Raw genomic sequence first — 20,157 nt, 5'->3', positions numbered from 1 at the left:
TATTTGCGGAGTTGCCGAAAAATGCTTTCCAAAATGGATACATGATCTTCGCTGGGGAGGCTTTTGGCGATCATATCGTCCATGTAGACCTCCATGTGTTCTCCGGTCTGGCCGGCGAACACCTTGCTCATCATTCTTTGATACGTTGCCCCCGCATTTTTCAAACCGAAAGGCATGACAGTGTAGCAGTAGGCGGTTTGATCAGTGATGAATGCAGTCTTTTCTTGGTCAGGGGGGGGGGTACATCGGGATCTGATTGTAGCCGAAGTATGCGTCCATGAAGGACAGGTACTGATATCCTGAAGAATTATCCACCAAATGATCAATGTTTGGGAGAGGATAAGGGTCTTTAGGGCATACCTTATTGAGGTCTGTGTAGTCCACACACATCCGCCACTTTCCTGAGGGTTTCTTCACCAATACAACATTTGCCAACCATGTGGTGTAGGTGATTTCGCAGATGAAACCCGCCTCCAGCAACTCGGCCACTTTTAAAGCAACTTCCTTGGTCCTGTCCGCCCCCATTTTTCGCCTTCTCTGCGCCACTGGTTTAGCCCCTAGTTTTGTTGTCAGTCAATGGCAGGCGAAAGAAGGATCTATACCTGGCATATCTGCCGCTGACGAGGCGAAGATGTCCCGGTTTGCCTTTAGCGATGTCTCCAGTCGTGACCTTTGATTTGGCGGGAGGGAACTGCCAAGGTACACTACCTGCTTTGGGGATTGACCCAACTGTAGAGTTGTTTTTCCCCCTCTGGTTGTGGTCGGAAATCTCCTTCGTCCGCCCGGACGTCTAACTCTACCATGTGCACGCTCCGAGGTCTTTTGGAGGAAGGAACGTGCTGCTTGTTGAAGTGGTGGCGGAGGCTCATCTGGTAGCAACTGTGGGCCGAGTGTTGGTCTCCTCTTACTGTGCAGACTTGGAGACTGATGAAGAGGAACTTCATGCAGAGGTGGGGTGTAGAGACGATGGCTCCAAGCCTGTTCAAAGTTGGTTGGCCGATTATGGCGTTATATGCTGAATCGCACTGGACGACCAAGAACTTTGTTTGGACGGTCCTGCTCATGGGGTGGTCACCGACTGTAAGCCAAATCTCTACGTATCCCCTGGGAGTGATTCCCTGACCGGAAAATCCGACCAGTTGTCCATCATAAGGTAAGAGGTCGCGATCCCGGAGCTCCATTTTTTCAAATAGATCCTGAAAAATAACGTCAGCCGAGCTACCTTGATCAATGAACAAGCGACTAACCTTTTTGTTGTTGAGCTTGGCGGTGATGACGAGAGGGTCATTGTGGCCTCGGACGACACCTTCATAATCTCGGTCGTCAAAAGTAATGGGGGGAGTGGATCTGTAATGTTGTTTTTGCTGGGAGCTTCTGGCAGCGACGTGCATTACCTCCCGGACATACTTTTTTTGGGCGGTCCTCGAGGTAACCCCGGCAGCAAAACCTCCAGAGATGGTGTTGATATCAACTAGGCTCTGTGGTCTCCGGTTGTCTGCCCGATGCCTATCCGTCTGAGGACGTGGGGTAGGGTGCCGTTGTTGAAACTGTGGGGGGACCGTCTTCTTGGAGGTTCTGGGCGACGGGGTTGTGGTGATCGTCGGCGCTGTTCTAAACCTGCAATGAATCGCTGCAGATGACCAGCCTGTATGAGGTCTTCAATGGTATCTCGGAGCTGGATGCAGTCATTGGTTAAGTGGCCGAACATACTGTGGTAGTCACAATACTTGGACCGGTCTTGCGGGCCGGGCTTTGTAGTGCGGGGGCGAGGGAGTTGGAAGAGGTGAGTGGAGAGGACCTCTTGCAAGATTCGGGAACGGCTGGCGTTCAGGGGGGTATATGTGGAGTATTTGGCCTTTTTGGTTAGTGAGGGTAGGTCGCGGGGTAGGTCTTGTGGTCTTGGCCGTTTGGTTTCCCGTGAGGGGTGGTGTGTTTGGGGCTCGGTATGGGTGTGCATGTGGTGGGTTTCTTCGAGATTGATGAATTGTTGGGCTTTGGAACGGAGGTCCTCCATGGTAAGGTCGGTGTATTTGGCTAACTCCGTGCGGAAAAGACCTTCTTGGAGTCCCATAACAAGGACATGCACTGCTACTTCAGGGCTTAGGGTACGTACCTTCATAGCCTCGGTATTGAACCGATCGATGTATGCCCGGATGGATTCATTGGACCCCTGGCGAATGCCAGATAGTGTGTATGATGACCTTGGTTGCTCCTTGCTCGCCGTGAACCTTGTGTTGAAGACTGAAGCAAGGGTTCCCCAAGTGTCGATGCTGTTTAGGGCTAGGCGGGTGAACCATTGGAGGGCCGCATTTTTAAGAGTCAGGGGAAAAGCCCTGCACATGATGGGGTCAGTCGCCCCGTGGAACAACATAGAAGTCTCAAAGGCGTTGAGGTGGTCTTGTGGGTCCGCCGTCCCATCATATTGGTCCATGTTTGTGGGGCGGTGGAAATGGGAGGGTAATGGGTAAGTCATGATAGTGGGTGTAAAGGGATGCCTAGCACCATAAGAGTGGTGTGGGGTTGGTTGGGATGGTGGGTGGGATTCGTTCGCTGACTCTTCACGGTTACTTTCGTGAAGAGGGCGTTCAGAATGATCCTCAGGGTTTATTTTGGATTGGCGGAGTTCTTGTATTACGTCGGCCTGCTGCTGGATGAGCCGCTCTTGGCGTTCCAGCATCTGGAGAAGGTGTTGGGTGGTTGGCTGTTGTTCTGGAGTGGTATGATGGCTTCGGCTGGCTTGATGGGATGGTTGTCTCGGTGGGGGAAGGGTACTTGGTGCAGGGTCGACTTGGCTGGTTGATAGAGCTCGGTTTCTAGTGGTTACCATGGTGTGAGTAGGAAGCACAGACGGCGCCAATGTTCTTTATTAGAACATAAAGATACGGACTATGGCGGATCAGATGTTGACGAAGAGGCAGAAGGTAGTCGTCGAAGCAACAGGTGGAAGTAGGAGAGTTGGACCCGCCGGTGGAGGTACCTGAAAAGGTTCTCCGACGATCAAGTCAGTGTATGAACTAGTGAGAGAATAGTGAAGACAAATAGCAATGGAATGAGTAATATTCGAGAGTGAAGAGATTACAATACTTCATGTTGGTGGAGATCCCTATTTATAGAAGGGAGAGTTGACATTGAGCTCTTGGCTGGTGGTGCGACGCGTGGCCGACCAAAGGTGTTGTCGGGAGTTGCTTTTCCCGTGTCAGGCGGTCTGCTAGGACCGTACGCTGTGCCATTCTTGTCTTCTAGCCTGTGGTTGGTTTGGTGTCCGTTCTGTGACCTGTCTGTTGTGCTGACAGGTAGGTTGGTGGAGTACGGAAAGCATGCTGTCCCTTGGGTCAACTCTGGTGGTCCCAACAAGTGGGGCCCACCTCGGCGACCGAGCTTGGGACTCTTCGGTTCTCCGGGTAGGAACAAGACCCGTAAATTTTTACATTACCCGCCTGTAATGCATTATTCATATATTAAATATAATTAATTTTTAAATAAAAATATTATATATGAATGATGATAACAATTAATGATATCAAAAATACTCATAATTTGTAAAAATACCTACAATGAATACTCTGATAATAGCTAATAGGCAAAAACATATATAATAATACCATTGCTTTAAGGGTCATCTCATATTCACAAATTTAATTTTTAGTAAAACATTTTATATTTTGATACATATTTATTATAAAATCTAGAAACAAATAGAAATTTGATGAAAATCGTAAATGGGAGTTAAGGTTGTACAGATAAGCATTCCACATTCCTCTACAACAGCCACACTATTACCATTCCAATTCACTACACTCCAACTCATCTCATGTATTAGTACTAGATTATAATAAGAAATGAGATTTAAAATTTATTTTATTACAAATAAGTTAAAATCATAATTATTGGAATTTTATTTTTACCCTATATTACAATCCAATCATAATGTATTCTAGGATTCAAATTCATTTGACTATGTCTAACTGTCATAATAACAAACAACGTATTTCCCGTTAGTATTTAAATAGAGCCATGCACCAAAACGAAGGTCCCACTCAACAATCTCTTCTTGAGAAAATCAACAACAGAAAACTATAGTTATAAACTAAGTAAGCAATGAATTCTATATCACTGATTACCATCTCCTTCTTCTTCTTCTTCTTTGCTTTCAGTGCCAAATTTCAATTAGCTTTGACTTCTGTGACAATAAGTGCAGAAAATGTGGTGGATAGGAAAGGTAAACCCCTTGTGTCTGGTGGCGAATATCATGTTTTGCCGGCTCTCTCCTCATACGGCGGTGGCGGACTTATATTCCGAAAAACCGGAAACACAACTTGCTCAACTAGTGTTCTACAAGAAAACTTAGAGGGCTCTCTTGGCCAGCTACTAAGATTCCAAATCAAAGCTGGTTCCATTTACACAGGTATTAAAGTTCGCTATGTTAACTTAATAACAAGAAAGAGATGAATGCACTGACAATGTGAGTTTTTTACTATTGCTGGTAATTGTTATTAATTGTTATGATTATGTTGTATGTTGATTGAACAGGTTCAATCGTGGATATTGAGTTTGTAGAGAAGCCTGATTGTATTAAATCGTCAAAGTGGAGGGTGGTTAATGAAAAAGTTAATAAAACAGCAGCATTTGTGGGAGTTGGTAATGCTGAGGACTATCCAGGGAATAATAAGAATGGGAAGTTCAAAATTGAGAAACTTAACACAAACTACAAGTTTATGTTCTGTGACCCAGGGGAATTCGATTGTACGGATATTGGAAAGTACAATGACGTGAAAATTGTGGATGCACAGCCTCTAAAATTGTTTCAGTCTAAGCCATTGGAAGTTACTTTCCTAAAGCCTGAGTCAGTTTGAGTTTAGGGAATGTAACTTTAGTTCTTTTTTATGTTATTCTCTTTATCAGATTCTCAAAGCAAGCATTAATAGTAATAGCTAATGACTGTTGTCCATTTTGTTATAATAATTACTCAATGAAATGGTTATTTTGACGTCTCAAATGATTATTTTGATGACAAAATTCTTTTATTTAGAACACGTCAGTTGTCACATAAGTTTTATTATTACATGTAATATTATATTATTAGCAGTTAAAAATATATATTTAAATTAAAAAATTAATAATTAATTATTTTTTAATCAATTACTACTGATGATATATATAGTGACAAAACTTATAAGATAGTAGATTGATTAATATTATTCTAATGGTTCTGGATTAGTTCATATTTTTTCATATAAGTGACATTAGAGTAAAAAACTTAAAAATACCTAACCTTCCTTAATCATATCAACTCAATAAAAAAATATCACTTAATTAAAAAATCTAGAAATATAAAATAATATTTTAATATTAATTGGAGAAAATTAATTCACCATAGATATAAATATGAAGATATAATAATCATTTTGAGACATTAATTTATATTTTAATAAGATTTGTTTTCTTTGTACTAGTATTATATTATCTCAAGAGTAAAGGACTGATATCTTATATATGACTATCTCTAATCAAACCATTCACCTTTTCAACTTTTGTTAGAGCTTGTTTGATATAGATAGAACCAGTATGTAACTATGCATGTGACTATGTGTATACACTTATTAAGGTTAAAAAATGTTTTGATTGTTTGACAAATTTAATTTAATCATAAAAAAAGTTATGCATCAGAAAAGTTGAAAGTTGATTTTTAAAAAAAGTAGTTAGGTTACTTTAAAACTAAATTACTTTTGTTCCATCCATTTCACCATTGCATTCCTCCTGAATATTATAAGAATTCATCCTACGTATTTTAACTAAACATTGAACAAATACTTTTGTAAAGTTTTTACATAACTAGTCATTCACTATTTATTGTAGTACTTTTAATTAAAATTTAATACTATTAACACATAAATAATGATGATACATTGAAAATATAAAAAATAATAATTTTTGAGTGCATCTGTTATTTTCTTATTAATAGGTATGTTTTGCTAAATTAAACATAGGTTTGGTGGAACCAAGTTATTATATTTCCTACTGAGAAGTTGTTTGTTACAGGTGAAAGCCTCTAAACATATTGAAATCTTCAACAAGATTTGTAGTAAAAAGGGGTACTGAAAGACAAAAAAAGATAGAACTTAGCAAGTTGGTGTAGAAAAATGAAGAAGTTTTCACAGCTGAGGCATAGCTTCATATTCTGAATGGTGAATATTATTGTTTTTGTTATAGGTAAATATTAATATTTTATAATAAGAGATTTAAATTTTCAACCTCCTTATCATTCTATTTCTTTAACCCTTATCTGAACATCTCATTACTCCCCACGAGTTAGGCTAAAATGGTGCCTAACTTGCACAAGATCTACCAAATTGTGTACTATACCCAAGAATTTTTTTTTAAATTTTCTTCATAAAATTGTGCATCCACCTCACGATTTTAGGTTTTGTAATTATTGTTTTTAAAAATGGCGCATAGAAGCAATATTTTTTGTATTTTTTAGAACTTTTTACATAATCGTGCATTTAAACTATGATTTGCCTCTTTTTTTATAAATAAATCACTTTTATATGATAAATTACAACAAAAAGGCTATTTATGACATCTGATTAAAAAATTAGTTTTATATTTCCACGGTCTTCTTCTGACTTTAAAAAGTAAACAAAAGTGTTATTCTTTAATCTTTATACAAAAGTATTTCAAAATGGTCAATATATTTGTTGGATTAGGTAAAATAAATCAAACAATTAATAATTAATCATCTAAAAGGTTTTCTTTAGTTTTCTGCCATTATTAGATGTGATTGCTGTTGAAACATATACTCGGAGTACAACTTTTAGTTGCAAAATAACTATTTTGTGAAAAACATATCCAATCACTTTGTGAATTATACTTAAATCATGATTACTGAGTTGTTGATTCTGAAGGTTCTTCTTCACAACGTCAATCTACATTTTCTGTAGTGGACGAGGATCAAACTTTTGCAAATGTTGTGACATTCACATTGAATCAAGAGTTGGTAATTTGTATTCTGTACTCTTTTGCTTGAAAAAATTTCATTATAAATTTTTGCCAGGATTAATAAATATAAGTAGAAAACCTCCTCTTGTGAAAACATGTGCAACCACTCCAATTTGGAAAGGTGACTGATTTAGTTCACCCTTAATTTCATTTTGGAAAAATGTCTAAAAATACTTTAAACTTTATTCATTTTACAAGGGAGTGATTATCAATCATTTTTTCTTCTTAGTTACCTATTAAACTTTAAGTCATAGTGAAATTATTTCTCACATAAATATAATGTTAAATTAATAGTAATGAAAAATATTAACTCATGAATTTTTTTGCAACATCAATTGATAAATCATCATCCTTATATATTTTATATAAAACAATATTATTGTATCAATCACTTTTAATTATGAATTTATTTATCATCTTCTTCTGAGTCAATTGATGGACCAACAATGCATTGGTGTAGTTGTGGACTGCCCCACCAGATCTTCAAAATAACTAAAATGTCAAGAGTTTAATTCCTGTGAGTACCCCAAAAATGATTAATTCATTACCCTAAGGGTAATAATATATATTTGATAGTACCCAAAAAATATTTTTTTTAATAGTGGTTTCCTCCCAATATCAACACTAAGTAACCTCCAAGGTTGTATTGTTGTTATTACACATCTACTTGGCACATATATGAAGTACAATCTGAAGCAAATTGTACTCAAACTTATGACCGTGCATGCAACTCTTTAGTCACATTTTCCTATTAATAAACATCATGTTATTTTCAGACCAAACTCATTCAACTGTTTTTAAATATATTTTCTTTTTTTAACATTATTGGTTCAATATCATTTCATTATTTCAATATCTTTACATCAACAATGAATTACTATAAACCATATTTTAGTAGGTAGTCCTCAATAATACTTTCATTAACAAGTTATGTAGTCATTTCTTAATTAAATTCATACAATACATATTATTACTCGTGCGGATACACGAATCTCGTACTAGTTCTAAGTATGGCAAATAACAACTCCCTTTTATTTATATGGGCAATGAGCCACATCACTTTCTTGTAGTAAAGATCTCCGGCCCTAATAATTGTCCCTGAGGGTGGAATTTCACAATGATAATATTATATATATTTAAAGCTTGAGGTTATGAGTTCAAATCTCAAAAATAATTTATTTGGTATACTTATAATGATAAGACTGTATATATTTAACCAAACTTTTTAACTCATAATCTCATAGACCTACCTCCAATTTATCCTCAAATTCTTTTATGACAATGTCAGCAAGCACTAAAATCATAAGTAGCTTATGGACATGCTAAGAACTACTCCATTTGTGTGGTGTAAAAGTATACAAGCTTTATGGCATGCATGTTATGGAGAGACAAATATCAAAATAATAATACAATAAAATATTTTTATCTTTTTATATACAAGTATAAGAAAGTCATGATGTTATTTGCAATTCACATATCCATATGAAATGTTCCCAATATTTAAAGCTTCAAACGTCACCTAACCTAATATTAATTAAAATATTGGAGGGTAATATTAATAATATATTAACAAAAGGATCTGCTTATTAATGACCCAAGATTGCATAAGTTGAGAAACATCGTAATTTAATGATTTTAAAAAAAATTGTGTAGAGGTTTATAAACTCCTCTTAATAATTAAGATGGATTGATTAATCATTTTCATACACTTTTATTACGATTTGAATTTATTATAAGATATTTCAATAAATCCACACTCACCAGATAAATCTCGGATGAACTTTATCTATGTCTGTCGTCCTCGCAAATTCAACAATAAATGACCAAAATTGACAAATCTCTTAGGTATGCAAACGTTTCTGTATGATCATAATAAATGCCATTGGTCACACCATCTTAATGAATTGGAATCTAACCTTAGGTCAATATCCCATACTTTTATTTCATCATCAATCCTAAGAATATTTAAACACTCTCCACAGTCCACACTACACATTAAATAAAGAACATACTATTTTCTGTTATATTAAATATATTATCTCACTACATATATATAAATAAATAAAAGAAACTAATTTTTTTGAAGTGTCTACTTGTTCGTTTTAACAAATGTCACTCTCACGAATTAAACCTTTAACTTTTATGCTATTTACATATACCTTATTACACCACCAACAAGTAAAAGATTCATATTATTTAGTTGGTTTACCATTTTTCTTTATCTTAATCAGATTTTCTGTTCTGCCTTACAATATTTGTTGATGTCTGCAAATTACAATAGTGTAGACTGGTAGAGAGTTAGTCACAAAATAAATGGATAAGGTCAAAGCCTCAAATTTAGAAACAAAATAAAGAAACCATGTGAAGTCTTAAATCTGCATCATCACATATTTGACGCATGACCATTAGTCCATTACCCACAGCATCAAAAAAGAACACAGACAAGTTTGTGTTATGTATAATTGTTTTATGTATTACTATTTTTGTGGTATTTGTGTTAGCATCTTCTTTTCTTTACCGAGAAACACTCTTAAACATTATCTTATTGCTCAATCCACTCTTCTCCTCCCTTCACTTTCTCTCTCTTCTATCTCACTTCATTAATAAATTCCCACAATCCAAATCACTCTTTTACATCCAAAGTTATTCTCTTTTCTCAATTGGGTCAATGAAACAAATCCAATTTTCTTCATAACACTACTGTACAATACTCAATTTTGCTTTTTTATATCTCAAAGTTACCATTTTTAATTTTTTTACTTATTTTTTCCGATCAGAATTCGATAACCATGTCTAGAATCTTCTCAAGATGGAAGAAGGTGAAGGAAATGGCATCACTTTCAGATACCCATTTGGCCATTTCCTCGAATAATCGTTGCATGAACCGAACTGGGTTCAAATTCAACCAGATGCGTCCAATCTCAACCCACCTGAAGAATTCCAACCTCCACATTATCGCCGCCCATCGCCGCCGTGTACCGCTCATCGGAGTTCAGGAGCGGTACAAGTGGGACCGTGGTGGCTCCGGCGATATCAGCAGCCCGGCACGGAGGATTCGGGCGGAGGCGAATTGCCCACGTTGCACCAAAGACATGAACCTCATATTCTCCAATAACCATTTCCCACCTTCTGATTCAAATTCAGGTTCTGAATCTTTTGATTCCAATTTAGCATCACCATCAATATCTGAAGAGGGTAGTGGTTACCAATCTGTGAATATTTGCCCAAGTTGCAAAAGTGCTTATCACTTTAGACCTAACAACACTGCACCTTTGCAAGGTACATTTGTGGAGATTGGAAGGGGCAGTAATAGTAACAGTAACAGTAACAGTGTTGTTAAGAGTGGGGGTGGTAAAATTCCTAGGAGAATCACACATGGTAAAGGTAGTAGTAGTGTTAAAAATGGTAGTAGTGGTAATTGGCTTGAAGTGACAACATGGGACAATTTAAGATCAGCCAAAATTAATGGTCATAATGGGGAGCCACCTGAGGATTGGCCTGCATCACCACCACCACCAGGTGTTAATGACGGGAATGGGAATGGTTTGGCTGTGCATAATCCTCCAGGCCCATCTTTTACACCCGGGGTTAATGTTATCCGGCATACCGGGCTGAGGGAAGGCCGTGCTGGTGGTGGTGCAGGTGGAGGCAATGGAGAGAAGACTATTTGGGGAGGGTCTAATTTGGGGAAGGATTTGCCATCCCCAAAGGAGATTTGCAAGGGTCTTGACAAGTTTGTTATTGGCCAAGACAGAGCCAAAAAGGTATCTTGTTTTGCTTGATATCAATAAGATTTCCTATTTGTTCACATATAATCCAGTTTTATTATATACTAAATACTCCATTGATTTCAGAATATCTGTTGTTCGAAAGAATAATTTTTATTCCATTTTATCAGTTTTTGTAGAAAACAAAGAAGATATTAATTTTTTTCCAACTTTATCATTGTTGCCTAATATCTGCACTAAATTGAATGAGAGAAAATTTCAGTGCAGTGAAGTGGTAATTTAGTTAAATGTAGTTTTATTTTAAGAAATGTGTTAGTATTTAATAGCTTTCTTGATCCTTGCACAAATGCCTTACACGGCAGATATTTTGAAATGGTGGGAGTAATGCAATATTTTGCATGGTAATGTGCATGATGTGTCAATGTTCCCTCTGTGGTTCATTTGGGAATGAAAGTGAGTAGTGAAAAAATTGTTTACTTGTATAAATGTATGTTTATATTCATAGTTTTGATTCCTTCAAAAAAACTTATTATTATATTATACACCAGGGCAGATGCATCAGTTTAACTTATGGCCTTGATTGTCTCATCAATGCATTATGTTTTTGTTGTAGGTGCTTTCTGTAGCTGTATATAACCATTACAAGCGAATATACCATGCCACTTTGCAGAAAGGGTTGGTTCTTTTACTGCCCCTTTCATTTTGTCAATTCACAATGGATAACTGATGCTTGTGATTCCCATCTCCTTTCCTTTTTTATTGAAAATTTCTTCTTGTACGAACCTATCCCTATGTCATGATACACTTGTATGGCGAATTTGAAAAATGTCAATCTCATAGTTCATTCTCTTATATTATCTATTTGCTATGATTGAATGGGTGGTTTCAATTCTAGGTCAGGACCAGATTCAGGAATTTTAGAAGGATTTGATGATGACGAAAATGTGGAGCTAGAAAAGAGTAATGTTCTCTTGATGGGTCCAACAGGGTCAGGTATGACATTCATTAGAGCCAATTGTTTTTTCCTTTCTCCAAGTTAGCTTGCTTTTTTCATATCAGTATATGAAATTACAACATGACCATGCCGGCTATGCTAATCTAACTTTCATCAAATAGGGAAGACATTACTTGCAAAAACACTAGCTCGATTTGTGAATGTTCCGTTTGTCATTGCCGACGCAACAACCTTAACACAGGCAAGTATGCACTCATCGATGAGGTGATGTTAGAATTTGGAAAACTGAAAATTTAATGTAAACACATTAAATGATATTGATTTATCCATTTTCCTGTGCCAAAGATCTGATTTTTACTAATTTGTGATAAGGACATGTTTGCTATGTTCTGCTAAATGTAATAAAGTTTTACTTTCTAATGAAAGTTTGGGTATTCAGTAGTAGTTACAAATTATGATTTGGTTCCATGGCTGGCTCATGATTTTGTTGTCCTACGACAAAATTATGTTATTATTTACCTAAAAGAGAAATGCTCTAATTTGCAGGCTGGTTATGTTGGAGAAGATGTTGAATCAATACTGTACAAACTTCTTGCGGTATGTGTACTGTTCTGCAGAATTATGCTATTGTTTGAACAAATTATGAACTCTTATCTTCTAGGAATGAGTCTGTTATAAATTCTCAACACCTATCAATTTTTATCTTTGTTTTTGTTACATTTGTTATGGAAAGTTCCCTGCTTTGGAAACTTAATCGAAAATAATAAAGGTCATCCCAAATTCTTAAATACTGTATATTAGTTGGAGACAAAAAAGTTTAGCTTGTTCCTTTGTTATATGCCAATTCTTTCTGCTCTTACAATGATCAATATCTATTTACTTGTTTTGTCCATATAATGTAATCTGCTAAAAAATTAGTTGACTTTAAAAAAAGAAGTCCACATGTGTATCAATTCTCCTTGCTGTATCCTACTGCAGCTATGCTCAGAAGGTTTTACCTTCTTGCTGCCAATACAAATGGATAGTTTCGTTTTCTTGACTTGTAGTACCGGGTTCTCCATTCATGTTATATACGCTGCCCTTTTAAGTCTTCATGGTGGTAGTTGTATCCTTTTTTATATTGAAATATCTATTCATGTATAATTTGTTTTAGACTTCTCAGGCCCCACAATGGCGGTAGTCTTGTGAACTGCCCCACCTTGTTTATTTGGTTTGAACTTTTCAGAAATAAAATTGTACGTTGTTTCTAGTTGTATTTGCCACCTCATTTTTATAATGGTTAGTTTTGTGATATAGGCAGCAGATTTCAATGTTGCAGCAGCTCAACAAGGGATAATTTACATTGATGAAGTTGACAAGATAACTAAGAAGGTATTTTGCTAATATAATTGGAGAAGTTTCTAACTTCTCATACAACAACAGCCAAGCCTTAATCCTGCTAGGTGGAGTCGGCTTGTAATTTCTCATCCACTATAGATTTTAACTATTCTGGCATATGTTACAGGCTGAGAGCTTAAATATCAGTCGTGATGTTTCTGGCGAGGGTGTTCAACAGGCATTATTAAAAATGCTGGAAGGAACCGTAAGTGAAGGAATTCCAGGCTGCCATTGTTGCTATTTTGTTTATCTTCTTTTTCAATTATCTGTCCTAAGTGAATTAATTGCTCACTCTCCACTTTTCCTCCACCGGCAGCCTTTATATCATGTCCATAATAAAAACATATGTCGTTTTTAGTGCAACTAAATTCTGTAATTTGACCAGCAGATTGTTTACATGGGTTCTCATAGCAATCACATCTCGATTCCCTGTTCCATTATGTGTGAGGATGTTTAACTCATGGTTGTCTGATTGCAAATAACATCGATACATTAATGGTTGATTAAGAAAATAAAGTATATTCTTTTCTTTGGTGGAAAATTTCGAGATTCAAGGATCAAATTTTTAGAGTGATTATTCAGTGATAGGAAGCTGCTATGCTTCATAAATAACTCATGGGCATTGGGGACAGAGTTTATGAAACATGAAATAGCAGCTTGAAAGATTTCAGTTGATACAATGGTGTTGGCCATTTTTACAAATTCTTCATTATTTCTGCTGAATTCTATTTAATTGATGAGCACTAAAATGTTCACTGATAATCTTACAGTGTCCTAAACTTGGGATAATTTTTATTGTCTAGATAGTAAACGTTCCAGAGAAAGGAGCAAGGAAGAATCCACGAGGAGATAACATACAGGTATGTTATTTTGTAACGAATAACATATCTTGTCATTCCTTTTCATGTTACTCGTGTATATATGTCTGTTTGTGGATGTGGTCAGAAAACTCTCACCTTGTTCCTGTTTGCTGCTGTCTTGATCCTGAAACGTTTGATTAGAAAAGCTCATCTATTAGTCATCTAATTGGTTGATGAACACTAATGCACACACTTTCAATTAAAGCTATACATGATTGGAGGAGATTAGGAAGGAGAAAATTTGAAATGGATAGTTCTTTAAGAACTTATGTCACCCTACCAAGTATTTCTCCGCAGTCTACCAATGCATTCATTTTTTATGATATGCAGATGGACACAAAAAATATTCTTTTTATATGTGGTGGAGCATTTATTGATCTTGAAAAAACGATTTCAGAGAGGTAATCCCTTTTTGCCTTTGTCTTGCAAAAATATTTGTTCACATATCTCTGATGCTATACATACCTCTTGGTTTCTGCCTGAGTATTCATTAACTTTTATTATTTATTAAATAAACCAGACGACAAGATTCTTCTATTGGTTTTGGAGCACCAGTCCGTGCAAATATGAGAGCTGGTGGAGTAATGGATTCAGCAGTAACATCATCTTTACTTGAGTTGGTGAGAATTGATTCTTATTATCTGAGTGGAAATTTATTCTTCTTTTTAATAAGACTAGAGAGATACATGTTACATATATTAAAGCAATTGAAGCTAATAAATAATGCACTTATCGTACCGTGTGCTTTCCCAAGCCCTCCAGCACCAGAAAAAACACAAAAGTAAGGTAATGAAATTGTTATACCCAACAACTTCCAAATGAGTCTAAAAGTGGCATTTATTAATTTTCAGGTGGAAAGTGCTGACCTTATTGCATATGGCCTCATACCAGAGTTTATTGGACGATTTCCCATCTTAGTCAGCTTGTCAGCTTTAACTGAAGACCAACTTATGCTGGTATTCCTTCATTGTTTTTCATAGGTCTTCCGGATTTCTCTGAACATTTTAGTGCTCTAAGCACTAGTTCTGATTGTATCTTGCTTCTGATGATTATATGCTACTTATATAATGGTGTATATGTTGGTTTAGAGTTTAGACTTGTTATCATGTGGAACGCTTAATTTTAGATGCACGAGGGCAAGTCTACTCGTTGAAAGAGTTACAGTTATTATTTATTTTAGTTTTTGAACAAATATATTGTTGGGTTTACAGGTCCTCACAGAACCAAAAAATGCTCTTGGTAAGCAGTACAAGAAATTATTCAGCATGAATAATGTAAGCTGCTCCTGTTCTCTCTCTCTCTCTCTCTCTTTCTCTCTCTCTCTCCTGTGTATGCGGACGCGTGTGTGTGCATGGCTGTGAACCTCACTCTATGTGCTATGAACACCTGAACCCACCTGGTCACCACCAGATCCGGATAATCCCATTCCAATAAAATTTGGGCATATGGAGATGCAAAACTTTTAAACTTTAAATAGGTCAAGGGATTAGTTTAACGGTTGTCTATGGTATACCATTTCTAATAATGATTCACTGACTTAATATATCTTTATTTCAAATTTTATAATTTATTACTTGTAGTCTCCTTCTCATTCTCAGCCTCTTGCCCTCTTATATTCATATTGTAGCATCCCTGAATCTTTCCTTAGTTTACATTCATGCGACTTGCTGAATTTGAATGTAGTCTTCCTTGAAGCCACTTCCTGGTGATACCTTTTACCATTCTACATTTGAACATGACTTAGAAACCTGATCAAAACCGACCTTGGATGATTTGGTTTGTTACTTCTTTGGAGCCATTTGGTATTGGTCTTTTATAGGTCAAAACTAGTCAACTTGTATAGGATTTTTGTGCAAATCATTCAAATTGGCATGTCTGTCCATTTATGTTCATTTGTTTATTGATTCAAGTGGGTAGCTTGTAGAGTGGGCCGGAAGATATGTCTTAGTGCCTGAATATTTTCGTCTACACTTCAGGTAAAGCTATACTTCACAGAGAAAGCTCTAAGACTGATTGCAAAGAAAGCTATGGCCAAAAATACTGGCGCCCGGGGTTTAAGAGCCCTACTCGAAAGCATTTTAACCGAAGCCATGTTTGAGGTATGAAGCAGTCTATCTATTATATTTAAAATATATGGCTATCTTCAAGTGTCTAAAACTATCATCAATCTCTCTGACTTTTTGCTGATACATGCAATCCGTATATGCACCAGATTCCCGATATTAAGACAGGAACTGACCGGGTTGACGCGGTTGTCGTTGATGAGGAGTCAGTAGGATCAGTAAATGCACCTGGGTGTGGAGGAAAAATTCTCCATGGAGATTGTGCTTTGAAGCAGTACATAGCTAAGGTTAAGGATTCAATGGTATGATCTTTTATTCAAATATGTTCTGGATAATTTATTATATTAATGTTTGCAAATTGAAGATAAAATTGCATTAATAAGGAGAACTATACTGATCTCATGAGGTTTGGCTTAGTTACACTCACCATCCCTCTTCGATCAAAAGCTACACTCACCTCCATGAGATTCAGTTATCATTACACTTACATCCCTTGAAGCGGATGCTTGAATTTACGCTGTGAGGTAAGTGTAACTATTGAAACAAGAAGGGGTTGTCGAGTGCAATTATCTAAGCTTCGATGGTGTTTAGTGTAAATTTTCATTTTCTCTTAAATAACCTATCAAACAAGTGAGTTTTCACCTATATCCTATTTTGTAAGTCCCTGCTCATAGCATATTCCCTATTAGAGATGTTTTCCTTCATTTGCAGCAGTGATGATCTATGAGGATGTAGCAGTTAGTTTTGAACCATTTTGCTTAATCTTTTGTAGGTAAATGTTGAGGTAGCCGAAGCAGACTTAATAGGGGGGGATTCAGAGCTTTCATCAAGAGCCATGAGCATGTAGTTTTATTGTATTTACTATATTCAATGTATAATTTATCATTTTCATTGTTGTTTGTAAAGATAACATTCATAATTTGTTGTAATTATCCCTTGTATAACAACATAGCTACCAGCTTAGGGTCACTGGAAGAAAAGGAATTAGAATAAAATAAAGGGTTAGTGTAGCATTGCTAACTTATATACCAAGTTTCAGGTTTTGAGGAAATCTGACTAAAAACTTTTCTTCTTCTTTTGTAACTTGTCCTCAAAGAGGTTAAAGATCAATTTCTGAAGGCACTGATTCTTTGATATCATTTTTTTTCTTCCTCTATTGGAATCCTTCTCTTCCCCTCCTTTTTCATTTGGAACAAGGCTTAAAACTTAAATTAATGTTCCACATGAAAACTTGATATCTTAATACAAAAGGAAGAGTGTACAAACACTTCTTAAACTTTTGGTCGTTTAAGTTGGTGTCATAAACTTTTTTTTGGTACTACCAATGGTATTCCCTCACCATATAGGCAATTGACTAATAATCTCTTTCTGAGTGCATAGTTACTCATCTCAACAAGTGTTACTCTCATGAATTGACTTGTTGGTGACACCATGAACTTTTAAATCATCTTAATTAGCCTAAACTATTACAACAAGTTCCATGTTTGTTGATGATTTTTTCTTGATCTAGAGGTTGAGATAATGGATATGGTTAATAACATCTATCACAACAAGTAGTTCAAATGAATCTACTATCCATGGACTAGATTAGATATTACAAAGAAACAAGTGAAAATGTGAGATTCAACTCCTCTCTCCATAATCATCTTAAACATACTAATTAGAGATCATTTCCAATAGGATAGGACCATTACCAAAGGTACACAAGAGAAGGCTTAGGTGCATTCTAGTAGCAACTAATAACTATAGCCAGCAAGTAATTACCTTATCAAGTTCATACATGCCATTAAGCTTGTTTAAAGGGTAAAAGTTACATTATTTTTTCAAGCTGTAATGCTTCTTCAAAGCTTCAATAACTTCCCAAGTAATGTTCATTCCTTTTGGGAAGACAACCAAATCACCAGCTCCAATTTCAAAGGACCCCACAGACCCTTCAACAGTAACCTTCACTTTTCCCTCCACCAGATACATAGTCTCTTCAGCTTTAAAGGACCATGGAATTTTTGTTGGACCACTTTCATGCCTGTTGAAGGTTTAGACTCATGTGTCAACATAAATAGTATGAAATATGTGATGACATAGAACAAAAGCACAAAAAAGAAAGTGAAACCAGGAAGAAAATATACTATGCGATCTTCACTCACTCCCCTAAACTAATGAGTAGATGGAACTTCACTCAATCATTTTCATAGAGCATAGGGCCATTACATATATGTATAAAAAGGGTGGCTCGACAGACAAGGCTCCCCTTAGTAAAGGTTTTGGGAGGGTAGATATATTCCGCCTTAAATCCGAAGCAGAGATGTTGTTTCGAACTTAATGTGCATTGCATAAGGCTGCAATTCGTTTCCATATTGGCATCTCATCATTCAGCATCAACTATAAAACTAAACAACTTTCAAGGTTCTAGAATTTAAAAATGAATGGGTCATGTACTCATGTTGTCCATAAATTCCTTCTATCCATTATCACCACTTATGAGTCCAAATGGATTGAAATAACTTATCATAATAATTGGTCATGGACTAGATAAATTGCTCTTTGAAACTTACTGTCAATATATGATTTAAATATATTCATTTTAAAACTCAGTTATTATATAAATAAAATATTGGTTGTTTTAGCTCTTTCATATGTCAATATCACACAAAAATTCACAACGGATGTAGATCTATCATGTTTTAAAGTACAAGTGTGTTTCACTGTTTCTTTTTCTAAGAAACATAGGAAAACAGAACAAGAAATCAACAGAGCAAAAGAGTAAGAGCTAATCCACACTGGTTGCTTCCAAAACAGATGCACACAAGGGTCAGCAAAACCAGGCCCACCCTTTTACCAATTAGCACAAGAATGACTAAAAAACACAAGCTTTTGAAGGAATCCAAGGCAGAAAAACCTAGAGGAGGTTGAGAAAAAAAAACACTACTCAGCAAGGTGATTTACAAGATAAACTACCCAAGAATCTGGACATATACTAGTGTTAGTGCAAGTTGATGGGTTTAAGAGCAAACAACATAGCACACAAGTAAATGGAAGGTTTTAAATTGTGGTCTTCAACCGCAATTTCAGCCACAACATTGCAGTTTGGTAATTTCCACAACAGCATTAGCTTTTCCTCAAAATTGTTCATGATTAAAGTAAACATAACATAACCACATGCAAATTAAAACCATAAGTACAATTCAAAATTGTACAAAAACCCATAACTATTTTTTATCAGCACCGCAAAACACACACATAAAAAATAACACTACTGTCCTCAAAACAATTTTTGAAGTAAGAGTGTGAAACACAAACATGATCAAGACCCAAAATTTGTTATACAAAAAAGCTTGAAACTTTTTAAGGATTCACAATATTGGAATCAAAATAAAAATAAAAATTGGAACATGATAATGGTTGGAAAGAAAAGAGAGTTACTTGGGCCAAGTAGTGACTCCAAGTTCAGTGAGTTTGGATTGATTTGGATTCTTGTGGATCTTCACTCCAAATATCTCATAGGTTTTTGGCATAGCTGTTTCCTTCGGCATAAGTTTTACAAACAAGAGAGAAAAAACCAAAGGAACAACAATTCCCAATGATAAACGCAACACACTGAACTTCATAGCTTTACCAAATTGTTGTTTCTGTGTTTTCACAAAAATTTCTGTTCGGATACACAGAAAGTTTCTATTTAAGGAGGAAATAATTCACGGCATAGCTTAGCTGTGTTGCCTTTTTCAATAGCAGAATATTTCCATTTTCACTATTTGATAACTCTAACTTTTCAAATAAGTTAAAAATGACATGGGAAAAGTTAGAATAACTCTCTTTCACTATTTGATTTTTGTATGAGCGTTGATTTATATAATATAAAGATTTATATATTATATATTATTATTTGTATTTTCTTAAAGAGTAAAAATTAATAAAAAAATAAATAATAAATGACACATTAACAATATATAAAAAACTTATATTTTTTTCTCTTTTTATATATCAAAGAATAATCTCTATACCCCATAAAATGAGTGATGTACCCGCTGTCATATATCTTTTTTATCGTCTCTTTTTTTAAGGTTAATACATATTAAAAAAGTTATATAATGCACATGATATATATTATTATTCATCGTTATTTGTATTATTTTTTAAAAAGTAATTATAAATTAATAATAAACTAATAGTGTATAAAT

General features: G+C 35.6%; 5 protein-coding genes across 5 annotated transcripts in view; 2 read left to right on the top strand and 3 right to left on the bottom strand.

Moving 5' to 3' along the window:
* The window catches only part of LOC109352881, a 1,712-nt gene extending 1,187 nt beyond the window's left edge, over positions 1-525 (bottom strand). Inside the window, exons 1-2 of the mRNA XM_019595064.1 lie at positions 361-525; positions 42-299 (exon numbers count right to left, since the gene is read on the bottom strand). Of these exons, the coding sequence (XP_019450609.1) occupies positions 42-299; positions 361-525 (423 nt within the window). The remainder of the gene's footprint in view (positions 1-41; positions 300-360) is intronic.
* LOC109352879 lies at positions 1,472-2,827 on the bottom strand. Its single transcript, XM_019595063.1, has one exon. The coding sequence runs from the start codon at positions 2,825-2,827 to the stop codon at positions 1,472-1,474; it is 1,356 nt and encodes a 451-aa protein (XP_019450608.1).
* LOC109353076 (kunitz-type trypsin inhibitor-like 1 protein) lies at positions 4,026-4,978 on the top strand. The gene is made up of 2 exons (XM_019595259.1): positions 4,026-4,405; positions 4,531-4,978. The coding sequence occupies exons 1-2, from the start codon at positions 4,099-4,101 to the stop codon at positions 4,851-4,853; spliced, it is 630 nt and encodes a 209-aa protein (XP_019450804.1). The 5' UTR covers positions 4,026-4,098; the 3' UTR covers positions 4,854-4,978.
* Positions 9,461-17,133, top strand: LOC109352085 (CLP protease regulatory subunit CLPX3, mitochondrial-like). Its single transcript, XM_019593895.1, has 15 exons — positions 9,461-10,763; positions 11,341-11,402; positions 11,623-11,720; positions 11,844-11,923; positions 12,229-12,279; positions 12,979-13,053; positions 13,187-13,264; positions 13,863-13,919; positions 14,250-14,320; positions 14,440-14,539; positions 14,771-14,875; positions 15,131-15,193; positions 15,896-16,018; positions 16,132-16,284; positions 16,755-17,133. The coding sequence occupies exons 1-15, from the start codon at positions 9,789-9,791 to the stop codon at positions 16,827-16,829; spliced, it is 2,166 nt and encodes a 721-aa protein (XP_019449440.1). The 5' UTR covers positions 9,461-9,788; the 3' UTR covers positions 16,830-17,133.
* Positions 17,584-19,671, bottom strand: LOC109352087. The gene is made up of 2 exons (XM_019593897.1): positions 19,403-19,671; positions 17,584-18,005 (listed from the first exon to the last, which is right to left on the bottom strand). The coding sequence occupies exons 1-2, from the start codon at positions 19,585-19,587 to the stop codon at positions 17,798-17,800; spliced, it is 393 nt and encodes a 130-aa protein (XP_019449442.1). The 5' UTR covers positions 19,588-19,671; the 3' UTR covers positions 17,584-17,797.

The sequence above is a fragment of the Lupinus angustifolius genome, chromosome LG07 (assembly GCF_001865875.1).
Source record: "Lupinus angustifolius cultivar Tanjil chromosome LG07, LupAngTanjil_v1.0, whole genome shotgun sequence".
Taxonomy (NCBI): domain Eukaryota; kingdom Viridiplantae; phylum Streptophyta; class Magnoliopsida; order Fabales; family Fabaceae; genus Lupinus; species Lupinus angustifolius.
The sequence above is the reverse complement of the archived record's forward strand: the minus strand, read 5'-3'. Positions and strand labels throughout refer to the sequence as shown.